The sequence below is a fragment of the Lagenorhynchus albirostris genome, chromosome 2 (genome assembly GCF_949774975.1).
Source record: "Lagenorhynchus albirostris chromosome 2, mLagAlb1.1, whole genome shotgun sequence".
Taxonomy (NCBI): Eukaryota; Metazoa; Chordata; class Mammalia; order Artiodactyla; family Delphinidae; genus Lagenorhynchus; species Lagenorhynchus albirostris.
Window position 1 is genome coordinate 144,872,353 of NC_083096.1, and position 15,325 is coordinate 144,887,677.

Sequence of the window (15,325 nt, forward strand, 5' to 3'; positions counted from 1 at the left end):
GCCTGCGTTATCACTTAACCCCAAATGTAGGCCTCAGAGCATCTTCCATCAGAGCGATCCCCACTCCTTCTCCACCTCCCTACAGCCCTCTCTCTCCCTCCTTCTCTGACTTTTAGCGTAGCCAATTAAACCTGAACAACGGGTGGATAGAGGAAATATGCTGCATCTATGGAATGGTACAGCAGGGACCAGTTTCACTGTTAATTTAAAATGCTAGAATTAATTAGGTAGTGTAAATGAAGAATTTAATAAGCACTCTTTACAACCACAAGTTCTACTTTTATTAAACACTGCTGCCAAATGAGGGCAAATATCTCTGGTCTCTCTATATTTCCCTGCCTCATTCCCATAAGTTCTCTGCAAATAAAATTCTTTTCCCCCCTGAATTAAAAAAAATGCATAATTATAAATTTATGCCTGCATTGTATTTCTGCTTTCAACCCGTTAAGCTTCTTCTTTAAGCTCAGATGCTACTGTATGTCTCTGCTTGTGCTGGAGAGGGTGCTAAACAAACCAAAGTTGACAATTTTGGTTTTGTATACCAAATTAAAGGCTGTCTTCGAAGCTGTCACTCTTATTCAAATACACTCAGTGAACTACCAAATTAGCATTCTTTCAGTAAAGGAATCTGCTTGTTTAAACATGTGTCTTTAGAAAACAAGGAACAACACCACGAATCAGTACTTCTCAAAAATCTTACTATAGTTCTAAAGGAACTCTTTTGAAAAGGTAATTAATAATATTCACTAATATAGCTGGCAGAGTCCCTATTTAGAAGGTAAGGCTACACCAAAAATACATTTTCTATACAGGAGTGGGAGGAAGAATCATATGGTTAACTGGTTTTAATTTGGTTTGAATTATCATCCTATTATATAAAGATTCTTCAGGAATCTAAACATTGGATTTCTGAGAGCATAGGCAGTTCTGTCAAAGGATAGATGATCCAGGGCTCTGGGATAAGAACACCAAAGCCCTGGCCCATTTGGAGACCTTGATAAAATTTCTCTGTTCTAGCTATTCTCCTTGAAACATACTAACTGTACCTATAATAATAACACGCTCCCCCATTACTGAGAGACTGCTATGCAATAGGTATTGTGCTAGGCAGTATATATCCAGTCTCTCCTTTAATCCTCACAATAAGCCCTTTGAGATAAGTATTCTTTTCCAATTTTACAGAAGAGGAAATTATGTTTAGAGGGTTACGTGACTTATATTTTCGACAGTTATTTTAGTTTTATGATTTTGCAAAATACTTAATATAAATGGACAAATTAACAAGTGAATTAGAAGAAATGGAGAATATATATAGCTACATGCACATAAATACACTGGATTCTCTGATTTAAAAATCAAGATAATGTATCTCTGTATTTTAGAGTTTCCTTTTTCTTATATAGGCCAGCTGCTCTTCAATTAAACTGTCCAGAGAGAGGGAAACAAAAGTCAACACCCCAAAATGACAAATACTCAAAGCTGAGTGTGAATGATTTTAGGACGGGAGCATCAGAGAGCAGTAGCTTCACTGCCATCACTATGTAGTCCAGTATTTTTCTAAGAAAACATTCCCACTTCCAGAAGGATTACAAGGAAACTACCCTCATCCCCAGCCCCAAAGGATAATAGCGTCAGTATCTGGCAAACATTAAGTCCTCAATAAATGGCTATCAGTTAGAAAAAAATCAGAACCTAAAACTTTCAAGTATTGAAGTATAGGGTATTGTTTCAATTTCAAGTAAAAAGTCTCTGACTTCTCAGAGAGTATCTTCACAACAAACAAATAAATAAGATAAAATACCTTCATCAAGCATCTCCCTCCTACTACAGGGTAGTTTTATTCCAGAATCATCTGCTATCCCTGGGGCCTATTTCTCCCAGGGACAATGGGCAGTTGTGACCACAATGGCCCCCTTTAAAAGACAGTTTCAGATACATGGAAATATATTGGACACACGCAAACCAAATGTTTGAGAGGAAAGGGATAAATAGATAAAAACCAGTATAGGGAGGGCAGAGGGCAGAACTGTGAACTAAAGAACAAAGGGTAGGGGTGGCTGATTAAGAATAAAAGAGGACACAGCCAAAGGATTATTTCACATAAACTAAAGCTGAGGGGGCTCCAAAATCTTTATCTGCTTCCCAGTCCTACCAATCTGCAATATGGTTTCATGTAGTATACATACGCATGAGTTTATGACTGTGTACCCACGCTGACCTTGAATGCAGGATACACGCTGCAGACACCCAAAAGGCATCACCACACATATGCATTTCTGCTAAGATCTGCACATCTAATGGAACAACGCAGCTGTGAATCCCCAGCCTAGAATATCGAAGAAGAGCATACCTGTAATTTTGTCTCTCACGAGTTTGCAGGATTCTATTTCACCAATGCTCCCAAAGAGACTCCTGAATTCCTCTTGGGTCATATTCTGGGGTAAATAGTTGACTATGAGGTTGGTTTTGCTGTCATCTGTGGCTGCCCCTGTCTGCATGGGAGAAGGACAGTTTCTATTGTTGCTGGAGGGTCCATTGCTTGTATTGGATGTCGGGCCATTTGACACCTGAGGCTCCATGGTGCTAATTATCTAAATAAAAATAAAAATAGTAAACCTTTTGATATCTCAAAGACACAGAGTCTCTTTCAAGATTTTATTTTATTTTTTGTAAAGAAAGAGAACAAGATAAAGCAGGATGGAGCAAAAGAGTTGGGGTTGTGAACACAGCCAATTTAGAAACATGTTTTTAACCAAAATGTTAAACTCCCCTTGCTATTTTTAGGCCAGCCCCCCCCCCCCACCCGTAGATTTTGAGCACAGACTAGAATGTAGTGGGAACTCTCCCATTATTTTGTTAATGAAAAGCTAATTCCTGTTTTCATTACACAATCACTCTCAGAAATGTATACTTAAGCCACACCGAATTATAATTAAAATGTAAAGTAATAATCATGATTAAAATTATAGTTCCATTAAAGCTGAAAAAGCTAAATATAGAGGGCTATGCTCACAAGTTTAAATACAGTACCTGTTTATTAACTGTCTCATAAAGTAAAATGACATTAAATTAAGTGGGGTTGTTCCATATGGGAAGGGTTTAGATTTTCACTGATACTTAATACTGATCAAACTTCAGATTTCATAAAGGCATGCTGGGGAGCTACAAAGTTATCTAATAATTTTTCTCCCCAGTGCCTCTGTTACTATTTCTCCTGGACCTCAAATAAAATTAAAAACATGAAGGAAAAGTTCTCTCTAGGTCTCCACTTTAAGTCTAGCACAGCCCCAGGCTGTCCTCTCACACATTACTTAAAAAGGACTTTCACTGTATCTAAACAGTTAATAAAACAAATATTTCCACGAATGTGTGAACTGTTTGAGGCAGCAGTCATGGAAATAAAAGAGATAAGTCTCTACCCACAAGGGGCTTATAGTCCACAGAGGACACAGAAGGCAAATGGCTACAGTAGGACAATGGGCCTGTAACAGAGGAGCAATTAAACCTGCTTAAAGGATAGGGGCATTCAGGAAAGTCCCAAGAAGATACTGACAGAATAAGGTTTCACATGAAAAATGGGTTTAAGCTCATGGAGCCAGGTCCTAAAGATGCCTTGTACATAGAATGACAAACATGGAGAATCACAAAACTACAGAGCCAGAAGGCACTTCAGGGAATAAAATTCAGTTCAAAACTCTCATGTTTGAGATGAATTCCAGAGACATCCAGCGACTTCTCTGTCATCACAGGAAAGTGGGGCAGAGTCTGGGCCTGCACCCAGTTTTCCTGGCCCCAAATGCAGCTCATCAGTCCCACTTTTCCATTCTATCCTAGCACCATCCCTTATTCATCCTTCATGGTGTGGTTTCTGTCTTACGTGAAATTGACCATCACCTCCTTGGAAATGGAATCATGCTCTGCCATTCCCTAGTTGTGTGACCTTGGGTAAGGGATTTAAATTCTGGGAGACTAAGTTTTCCTCATTTGAAAGAGGAGAACAACGCCACCTGCCTTGCAAGGTGGTAAGAAGGATCTGGTGACAGGATGTATGTAAAGTGCCTGAATAGTTGTGGGAACATAACCACAATCATTGATATTTATTGAAGTCATTCTGCCAATCACCTGATGTGACTTCTCTCACTGACTCCCCACAAGAAAGCAGTGAGCCATATTCTAATATCCTCTACATTTTATAGACAAGGAAACCAAAGCTTAGCAGATACCTGATTACAAGTAGCTTCCATTACTACCATTTGGCTGCTCAGAGAATTTTGGGGAGATAAGCATGTTTATCTAATATACATGTAGCAAAATGTACAAATCTTAAGGGTACAGCTCAAAAAATGTTTACAAAGTAAACACCACTCACACCTAAGTAACCACCTTTCAGATCACAATACAGAACATGACCAGCATTCCAGAAGCCTTTCTTGTGTCCTCACCCCTATTATTCATACCACCCCCAAAGGTAACCACTACTCTTGACTTCTAATCCATAGATTTGTTTTATCTGTTTTTGAATTTTACATACATGGAATCACACAATACATACTCTTTTATGTCTTTTCACACATTATGTCTGGGTGTCATCCATGTTGTGAGGTGTAGTGGTAGGCTGTTCTTCTCCACTTGCTGTAGAGAATTCCATTGTATGAAAATATCACGTTTTATTTATCTCTGCTACTTTGATGAACATTTGGGTTGTTTCTAGGTTTTAACTATTGTAGATAATGCTGCTATGGGCATTACATACATGTCTTTTGGTGTACACACACACACACACACACACACACACATTTCTGTTGGGAATATTCCTGGAAGTCTATTTTTTGGGTCATAGGGTATATTCTGCTTTAGTACATACTGTCAATAGTTTTCCTAAGTAGATGTACCAGTTGACACTCCCACCAGCAGTGTATGAAAGTTCTAGTTGCTGTTCATCCTCACCAACCTTCAGAAACTGTTTTTTGCTTTTGTTTTGTTCTGTTTTTTGCTTATTTACTCATCTGAAACATAGTGGTAGTAAAAAGGGAATGAGTTTTTAGCCAAGGGAAGAGCTGACTTAAAATTCTAGTTCTATTACTTATTAGCTCTGTGATCTCAGGCAGGTTATTTCAATACTCTTAAGCCTCAGTTTCCTCTGTAAACTGGAATAAAGCCTACTGTGCAAGGTTATTTATATGTATAAGTTGCCTAGAACATAAAGTGGCTAGAAGCATCATAAGTATTATTCCTCATCATGCCCTACATAGGTGAGCCTTGCTGTAGTCATTTCTTCTTCTGATAATCACAAATGGGATATGAAACCAAAAGAAAAAAAAAAAAGAAGTCTCAAGAGCAGTCGTGGAAATAAGGCAGATTGAGGAAGGTGGGAAGCTTCTAAGATTCTTTGCCATCATGTAGATAACTTAAGTGGCTCCACTTAAATCATCACAACTTTCTTGGCTTCAGGTCAACTATGGGATTGCGTTAGGCTGGTCCAAACCACAAGGAGAAAGCAAAGGGTTCCTGAGAGGAATCGTAAATCAAGCTCTCCTCAGCACTGACAGAAAATGCACCCAGTAAATCCTATTCAGCTGCTCTGCCCTTGAGGTAAGGGCCCAGGAAAGACTGAGGGCGACGTGCCCAGGGGAGGGGTCATGCTAATGGAGATGCTGTTACGGAGCATCACTGAAACTGCTGGCTGTGAGGCAGGTTTCTGCTCTGCCAAGCCGTCGGCCTCCTGGGCCTGTGCAGTGCCTCCGTTTGCTGTGTCGTCTCACTGCTTCACTGAGTCAGGTGTCCAGGCAACAAACACAAGAAGCACTGCCAACTCAATAAGGAACTTAAAAAACAGAATTTATGGGCTTCCCTGGTGGCGCAGTGGTTGAGTCCGCCTGCCGATGCAGGGGACACGGCTTCGTGCCCCGGTCCGGGAGGATCCCACATGCCGCGGAGTGGCTGGGTCCGTGAGCCATGGCCGCTGAGCCTGCGCGTCTGGAGCCTGTGCTCCGCAACGGGAGGGGCCCCAACAGTGAGAGCCCCGCGTACCGCAAAAAAAAAACCGAAACAGGATTTATCCAATTCAGGAGGCTCGGGTGGCAGAACCACAGAGCTGCCCAACTACTACATTTTGATTTAGTGGCAAAAAAGCCAGTCCCACAATCTACATAACACCTTCGCTGCTCCACTTTCCTAGGTTACCCTTCTCACGGCTCGGCTCTTGCACAAACACCTAGAAAATATTCTGCAGCGAGGCAGCTTTGTGGGTGTTAATGATGGCGTAAGAAGAATATAAGTCATACCTAAGCAGGCTGTTACCTGACAGCCGTGTTCGGTGTTTGTTCACTGGATGCTTGACTCACAGACACATGTGGCGAAAGCCAGCACTTGTCTCTGTGAACATCTCATGGGTCTCCCTGCTCCAGAAAGGCCTAAGAAGTATCAAATCTGCAGCAAAGAAATTTCAGTTCCCCAATCAGCTTTCTGGATCTCCTTACATCCTATGTGGATTTCCTAATTTATGTTGACTCCTGGAGCTGAGCCCCATCTGGACATCCGACAACCCGAACTGGGCCCAAACCTCTGACAAGGAATCACGAGATACAATGTTCGGTACTGAGGTACCTTAAGCAAACAAACCTATAAATTAGGTCAAGTCATTTCTCGTCTCGTGGAGATGGAGCTCTCTTTGCTCTGCACACACACTACACAGTTATCCTTTTGTGGACTCAGAAGGAACTGAGGAAAATACACATATGCACACACACAGAGTTTTCTCAATATAAACGTACAGCTTCAAAGCTGAGAAACATTTGCAAATGTGTTAATATACATCATGTAATAAGACCCCTTGCTGGTCTTAATGACGCATCCCAGGATGCAAGACAGGCTTAAAAAAAGAATCAGAAATGTAAAATGTCAGAATCAAATCTGATACACAAGTGAACCAAGAGCATTTTAAAACATTACTTGGAAAATAAGAAAGTTGCCAAGATGTAAATATATTGAATGCAAGAATATGAAACTGTGGCACTTGAAGGTTACGTGATAGATCTGAAAGAGAGGACACTTATAATCCCTACTTGGGAAACAGACCAGAGGTAAACATGTCTATTAGTGGGAAGCATATCCTTCAATAAATTCAGAGGCCGGCTCGGCAAAATCAGAAAGCTTGCTTCCCTACTCTAAGGCCTTTGATATTCTAACAGCACAACTGTCATTGCAAATAAATATATCAGTTACTCAAGTGTGCATATGGACTTTAATGAAGGATTCTGTGTGGGTCTCACAGCCAACTTCGTAGCTGATCAGGTTTCAAACCCCTGACTTGCCTTCCTTCCCTCCTCTGAATGGCAATTAAGAGCAGAATTACAGTCAGCATCCAGGATAGAGCACTGAGGAGGTTCAGTTGACTTCAAACTCTAATGGTTGTACAAAGCACTGCATTAAATCTTTTATGTTCCCGTGATATATTTTAAGAAACATTATACAGGCAGAAAATTTCAGGGGTAAACTATTAGAGCAGTGCACAATAATGTAGGCACTCAAATCCTGTCATTGTAAATGTTGATGGTTTGAATGACTAATTACTCACACTCAAGGCATTAACCTCACCCCTCCCACTCCCCCCCTTTTTTTTCTGCAAAATATACAACAAAAGTGAGAGGGAAGGCCTCAGGCATGCAGCTGCTGGATCATCACTCTGGGTCGTTTATCTCTGCGGAGGCAGTGGGGGTAAGAAGCAGAGGCTGGGCGCCAGGCTTCTTTCTTTCTCAGGATATTCTTGAAAATAAGAGCCAACCCTCTCTGCCCTTCATGGCATCTCTGTCACTACAATTCTGGGTCCTTCCCAATGGTCCTAAATTAACTGTTCAATCACATCTTTTGTTATTGTCCGCCCAAGGTATCTGTTACACTACTTCCTGGACATGCCCGGTTATATGCATTAAAAAAGGGTTCATTTCCACAATGGCTAGATCTGGGAATGTTAGATGAACGGAGATGGAGCCCTGGAATGCCAGGCACTGTGCTAGGTCCTGGGGATACACAGACAACAAAGACAAGGAGCTGGCCTTCACTGAGTTCACAGTGTGGATGCAGGACAGATATCAGAGAACATTAGGGACCACCAAGCCCAACCCTGTAACTTTAATGAGGAAACTGAGGACCAGAAAGGGGAAGTGACTTGCACAGGTCACAGTGCTAGTTAGAGACAGAGCTAGGACTTAAGCCTAGGCCTACAGGCTACTTCACTTGAGTGTTCTTGTGACAATGCAGACATGGCCCCTTAGATGAGAGTTTACTTCTAATTTTTTTTCGGGGAGGGTGTGAAGGTGGCCATATCACAGAAATGCACTTGAATATAGGTGTGGAGACATGTCTACCTCCTTACTTTTCTGAGTAGAGTACTTTAAACAGTTCACAAAGAATGGCGACCTGAACTCTGAGCTCCATCGTACAGAGACCACATCTGTTTTGTTTATAATAGTATCTCCTGCATGTAGGACAGGGCCTGAGAATTGGTAGGTTCTGCATAAAGAACTACTGAATGAATGAAAGTCCTTGAAAGTCCAATAGTTTGCTAGATCCCTCTTAACAACCCTGTGAAGTACAAGCCAATAATTTTATTAATGTCATCTCCATCTTACATATAACAAGAGGACAGAATACTTATTGCGTTGCTATTATATGCCAGGCATACACTTAGATATTATTTCAAATGCAGATTCTAAGAGGCATTCATTCAAGCAGGAGGGCTGAAGCTGTGGCTGACGTGGACCCTGTAGAGAAGCCGGTGAATGCCTTTGCTCTTTCTCCTCAGAAAAATATATATGCATATAACATTTTAGGTACACTAAAGCCAATCCTTTGTCTCAGACTGAAATCTCCCAGTTGATTCTAAGAGTAGCAATATAATCAAAGGGCAAAAACTTGCCTTCCTTCCCCAATCACTCTTTTCATGTAATTTCTTGCCCTAAGAATTCATTCATTCATTAAGACAAATATTTATTGCTGAAGGGTCCTCATGTCAGAGGAGAGAGCAAGCACATCCTGTGGCCAGAAAGTCCTTTAAGTATATTAAATGAGACCCATTCTAAAATTCTAGAAAGTACGTAAGGCCTCCTTTAATATTTCTTCCATCGGCTCATGAATCTCTTACAGCTCCCTCTGTCCCCCACTCTTCACAAGGCTTTCATGTGCTTAGGCTTGGAGGGGGGGTCAGGTAAGCATTATAGGGCTGGTCCTGTTCCTCACAGCTGAGGACATCACTATTCCAGACCCCACGTTGGCACAGCAGGGGTCCTACCATAGCCCTCACACCAATCCTGTCAGCCACACCACCATGGTTTTGCTCCAGTATTTTCCACAGAAATGGCACTCTGACAATAAATTGTATGGTCTTGCATTTATGTACCTTAACCTAGTTGACACTTTCAGTATTTACTTCACAAGGCAAACAGAAGGTTACAACTTTATATTAGAGGAACCTGTGTCGATGTAGAACTCACTACTGACATTCATCATCTGAGAGCCCAGTGCAGGGCCCTTGTACTCCCATCACACCACTCTCAGCTGTCCTCAACTTCTGATTTTCTTGGGGGGTGGGGCGGTGACCTCGATACTCCATCATCAGTCAAAAGGATCAAGAGAAAAGAACCTAAGAAGGTCACAGGAATGTGATGTTTCTTTAACAAATACTCTCCCTTCTACTTTCAGCACCCTCTAAATGTCAAACTAGAAAGATGCTAAAGGAATGTACTAATTGCAAACTTGCTTCAGGTGTGTACATCTGCGATCCACATATGTATTTTATTAAATATTTTAATGAGTATTTAAAGGTGTTTCCTTTTACCATGCTGGAAGGACTTTTGAAAATTTATGTATAAAGGCTAAGCCTTATGTAATAGAACAAGTGCTCCCAAGAGCATGAAGAATAATGTTTACCAAGGGCAGTCACTGAATCGAACCATTAAAGAAATAGATTTAAATTATTCATGAGAACAAAAATAAAAGTCCTAATTCTCTTTGTAGGCATTTCCCACTTGACCCTTATAAAATTCTGACATGTACTATGTTAGACTCTGGTAGAGCAGCCCAGACTACTGCATCTCACCCACTTTTCAAAAGCCTGAAAAACAAATCCCCAAAGTTAGAAAATTACACAGCAGGCTCTGTGTTCCTGAAGACAGATATTATTTTTAGGAATAATTCCTCACTTCTCTTCTTGCTCCTTGAAAGATACTAAAAATGTCCTTACACGCCCCCCCCCCAATTTGATATTTCTTTAAAGTTTTGTCCATCAGCTCATAAACTCCATGCTGTCTCCTCCTTTTCAAGATGTTTTAATTTGCTCAAGTCCCTTCAGATTAATTTTTTTTTAACGTAACATTTTCCTGGTTATGATTCAACTGGGAAGGAGATACGTTATTAATGGGGCCCACGAGGAGGGGCTGAGATCTATGATGTGATCACTCTAGGAAAAGGGAACTTGGGAATATACACCCACCTCCAACCAAATTATATGTGATGACTCACAAAGACCCCTGGACCAGGGGAATCTGGCTGAACACTGCACTCAGGTCCCCCAAAACCATTTGTACCAAGTTTCTGTAGATTCTGCTAGACGGGAACTAGAAAACTCTAGAAAAAAAAATTTAATTCCAACTGAGGAAAACATGCTGACAGTTTAATAATGCCTTTGGGCAGATGCACAAATAACCTGAAAGACCTATTTACTCTAGGAAGTTATGTGGTAATAAATTCTCAGCATATCTTTAAAACAAGTGTTTTCAATTCAAGACAAGTTTATTGAATGCTATTATAGACCAAGGCATTGTTTGAGGAATTGGGGAAAGAAAAATAATTTGATCCCTGCCCTTAGAGGGTTCAAGGTGAGAAGATGGGAAAGGAGGGGAGGTAAACAAATAATTAAAATCAATCATATACACCCCTTTCTTTTAAGCAATTCCCTTCAGACTTTGTCTAACAATGCCCCACCCCCTCATCAAAAGCATGTAAATGAAATACACATAGCCTAGTCATACGCCATTCTGACACTGAACTGACAATCCTGCTTCTGGTCTAAATGCTTATGTCCTAAACAAGTGACTATTTGTAACAATGAGGTAAACTTGAGGCATTACTCCTTTGAAACAGCAGCTTCTTCACTGGAGATGAACACCAGGCATGGCAAAAGTATTCTCAGTGCTGACAGTCAGGGCTTTTTAAAAGAATCAGCCGCCGCTGGAGAGAATAAGAGGCATTAATACTTAAAATAGCAGGGCCAGCATTTAATGAAAAGCATAATCAAAATTTAATGTCTTTTAGGCATTATTCTCAAATTCACAGAAATCCAAGTTTTTAATCTTCTTCCCCAGACACATCACATACATTTCTCCTCCTAAATAAATATTGGCCTCCTTTATATCTTACAGTGTTTCTTTAGGGCTTCAGTTTGGGCCTAAAATGATTTCCTGGTGTGCCCATCTGGGGCAGTCCTGGTACAACCCCTGAGTATTTGGTTTTTAACAGACTTTTACAGAAAACTCTCCAGAGCTGAGGGATGGCTTGATCATCCAGTTCATTATAAAGACAGGGAAACCTTCAAACGACACCCACCCCCATGCCCCTATTCAGTCTTCTTTTCCAAAATGGCCAATAAGTAAATACAATCCCAAACTTTCAATAGGATTTCTTCATTAAAGGCATATTTGAAAAAGACAAATGTTTTCATTTTAATATAAATGCAATTTCGTGGGCAAGCGCTCAGGCTTCCTGCAAAAATATCAGCTCTAATAAAAAAAATCAACTGGAAAACAATTCCTTTCCCATTCTACTCCCTAAGCCCCCAAACTCTGAATGTTTAATGTAGACAAAATGACCAAAATGCCTAATATTAAGCTATGGGCTCCTGTTGGGATGGGAACCAGTTGGGATGGAATATATGTTATCTTCATCTTCCATACAAAGAACATTAATGAGTCACTTGTAAAACTGTCCACAGACTAAATCTGACTTATCTTCTGATTAAATGCATAAACAGTAGCCAGTGGCACAATTCATGTAAACATAAGTACTGTATATTTATAAAATGCCTGGCTAGTGGCTCAGAGTATGAGCAAACTCACCACGATTCAGCTGTAAAAAGCCACATGTTTTTCTGTATCTATATCATGATTTAAAGCATTGGGTCACTTCTCTGAATTTAAGTTTTGTGCACACTCAGATTGAATTCTTCAGATATCTACTTAAAATATTTTTTATTTTGAAAATTAACCTTGTTTTCTTAACACAGCTGGGGTAGAGACGAGGAGGAGAGCAGAGGGGAGTAGAGGGAGTTAGTATCTAGAAAAATCTGCACAGAGCAACCTTCTCTTTGTTAAGAGGAATTGTATAATGCCAACAGCCCTTCTAATTCGAAGGAGAGAGATTATCTGGGGACATTCTGAAGCCAAAGTTACTGAGAGAAACAAAAAGGTTTTCAGCACCTCAGTGCATGTAAAAGTGGCCGATGTATAAATTAGACCCATGGACGATTCACACAGCCTCATATTATATCTGTATGTTCACTAGTGAAAAGATCTTGAACAACAATCTGATAGGGCAGTTTTAAATTTGAAAATTCCTGTATCACACTTGAAATTTTATTTATAACTTCCTCCTTCACTGACTTCGTTTTCTGTTTTTGTATAAGAAAGAAACATTAGAAAAAGGGACACTCTTTGGGAAAGCAAGTGGGTGCAAGTAAAATTGGACTCTAGGAAACCAGGGTTGGTGAGAATGCAGACCTGGGCTGGGAGAAGTGTAGATGTGAATTATTTGTGGACAAAATGTTTACAGAGAACATAGATAGAAATTCAAAGTTTGCAAGTGTCAAGCTTTGAAGGGCAGTGAAATAGTCTCTCTCTCATCATTATTGGTGGAAATAAATTGGTACAACCTTTCTGAACCTCATGTTCATATTCTTGGACTGATGATCCATTCTGAAGCTCAGAAAAGAATCCAGAATTCTGTAGACCAAAAGTATGCACAACAAGGTATATTAAGAAAAGTATACCCAGAAGTGTGAAAAAATAGAAACAACCTGAGGGCCCAAAAGAGGGGGTGACTAAGTAAGTTATCACCTATTTTATGACACGGTATTCCACAACTTTTAAAATTATGTTTATAATGGTTTTTATAACATGAGAAAATGTTTGTAATCAATGTAGAAAAAAGGTGAAATAAAAAATTGACTATGTCGGGCTTCCCTGGTGGCACAGTGGTTGAGGGTCCGCCTGCCGATGCGGGGGGCACGGGTTCGTGCCCCAGTCCGGGAGGATCCTGCGTGCCGTGGGGCGGCTGGGCCCGTGGGCCGTGGCCGCTGGGCCTGCGCGTCTGGAGCCTGTGCTCCGCGGCAGGAGAGGCCACAACAGTGAGAGGCCCGCATACCGCAAAAAAAAAAAAAAAGAAAGAAAGAAATTGACTATGTCAATTATATAAACATGCACAGAATAGGAGGGAAAAATTAAAATGTTAATAATAAATAGTAGGATTATAGGTGATTGTTATACTTGTCTCCATCTCTATCTTCCTAGTTTTCTGGTTTTTTGTTTTACAATGAAAATATAGCACTTTTATAATCTGAAAGGAAGCTATTTTTAAAAAATAAAGAAAATGTCAAATCCTTCAAACCAGTTCGGAGCCACAGTATTAAAAATGATTCCATCTCTCTAGAGACTGTCATACAGAGTGAAGTAAGTCAGAAAGAGAAAAACAAATATCGTATATTAACGCATAGATGTGGAACCTAGAAAAATGGCACAGATGAACCGGTTTGCAGGGCAGAAATAGAGACACAGATGTAGAGAACAAACGTATGGACACCAAGGGGGGGAAAGTGGCGGGGTGGGGTAGTGGTGGTGTGATGAATTGGGCGATTGGGATTGACATGTATACACTGATGTGTATAAAATGGATGACTAATAAGAACCTGCTGTATAAAAAAATAAAATTCAAAAAACAAAACAAAACAAAAATAAAAACAAACAAACAAAAAATGATTCCATCTTCTTCCCAGAGCTGTCCTGCAGGATCTCTCCTTGGCCACACTCTGCTTGTTTCTACATAGGAGCCCAAATGAATAAAAATCGCATTTCTTGAAACAGTCTCTGATTTGGTCTCCCCTTCACCTACATCACTGCACATTAGTGAGGTTACAATCTAAGACTGCCTTATCGCCTGGCAGCAACCTTCATGAAGACAGCAAGGAGAGTGGATGATTTATAAGAAAACTGTTCCCTGGATCAGGGAGTGAAAAGTACTGATCTGTTCTAAAAGCTCCTGCTGACAAACTCTGATATTATGAACATTCTGCTCTTGGACAAAAGCTCCCACTTTTCTTAATTACATGGTTTGAGCAGGAGCCTGCTTTCAGGATCTGCCCAATCACACAACAGCCATTTATTTTCCCAACTGCAGCTGCCAAAATTTCCCTGATCTCTGTTCTGTGCTCCATCTTCAAGGACATCTTGTGAATGTATGACACTGTCAAGCAGCATTCCACGCCATGCTTTTTGAGTTTTTCTCTCTCTCTTTCCTGCATACGGAGATCCTCCTAATACATATTTATAAAAATCTCATGAACGAGAAGCAAAGCGGAGGCAAAAAAAAAAAAAATCACAAATACCAAGTATCAGAATATTTCTATCTGCTTTGAGGCAAATAACTTTATTATGGCAACGAACCACTAATATTCTCTCTTATCTGTGTGATGCGCTTACTTTTATTTTATGAATGCTGCATCCTGTAATTCTTTGGGTCCCCTCTTTGTAATATTGCTAGGAAAATGAGTGCCAAATCTGTAGCCTTCTATGTGTAAAGAAAGAGCATAGGACCTCACTGCAAACTTGATTCTTTTTTTAAGCACAAACCTCACCCCTGAGTTTATCTTATTTTTAAAATTCTCTTAGTTTTCCTTCATCTCAATCTCCTCATTGTTCTATTTTTTAAAATCTCCTACTGTATGCATTATGATTTGCTTCATAACAACAGAAAATTTTGGATTAGAGCAGAGGATAAGTAAGTTAATATTTCTGTCTTCACAAACAATCTTTTGTCTTTATCAAAACACGCTTTTGAAATCTCACTAATTCGTACTAATTGGGCAAGAGTCAAACTGGCATTTTAAAAATTGAGAAATAATAAGCCTTTTAAAAACACATGGTAAAGTTCAAAATTATTACCTTTATAATAAAATTCAAACTGCATAATATATAATTCTCAGATAAGACCCTTTTAGGACTAATTTAATATGTCCCTAATAATTTAGATATGACACATCCAAATTATGATACACTAAGGT

The 15,325-nt window shown here is 40.0% G+C and overlaps 1 protein-coding gene across 3 annotated transcripts in view; it reads right to left on the reverse strand.

The window, feature by feature from the left end:
* ELAVL4 (ELAV like RNA binding protein 4) overlaps positions 1 to 15,325 on the reverse strand; it is an 81,216-nt gene that overhangs the window by 46,451 nt on the left and 19,440 nt on the right. For 2 of the 3 annotated variants that reach the window (XM_060142601.1, XM_060142603.1), the window contains one exon: positions 2,351 to 2,591. In XM_060142601.1, coding sequence (XP_059998584.1) covers positions 2,351 to 2,591 — 241 coding nt within the window. Of the gene's footprint in view, positions 1 to 2,350; positions 2,592 to 15,325 lie in introns of those variants that run through there. The other variant, XM_060142602.1, reaches the window with a different exon arrangement.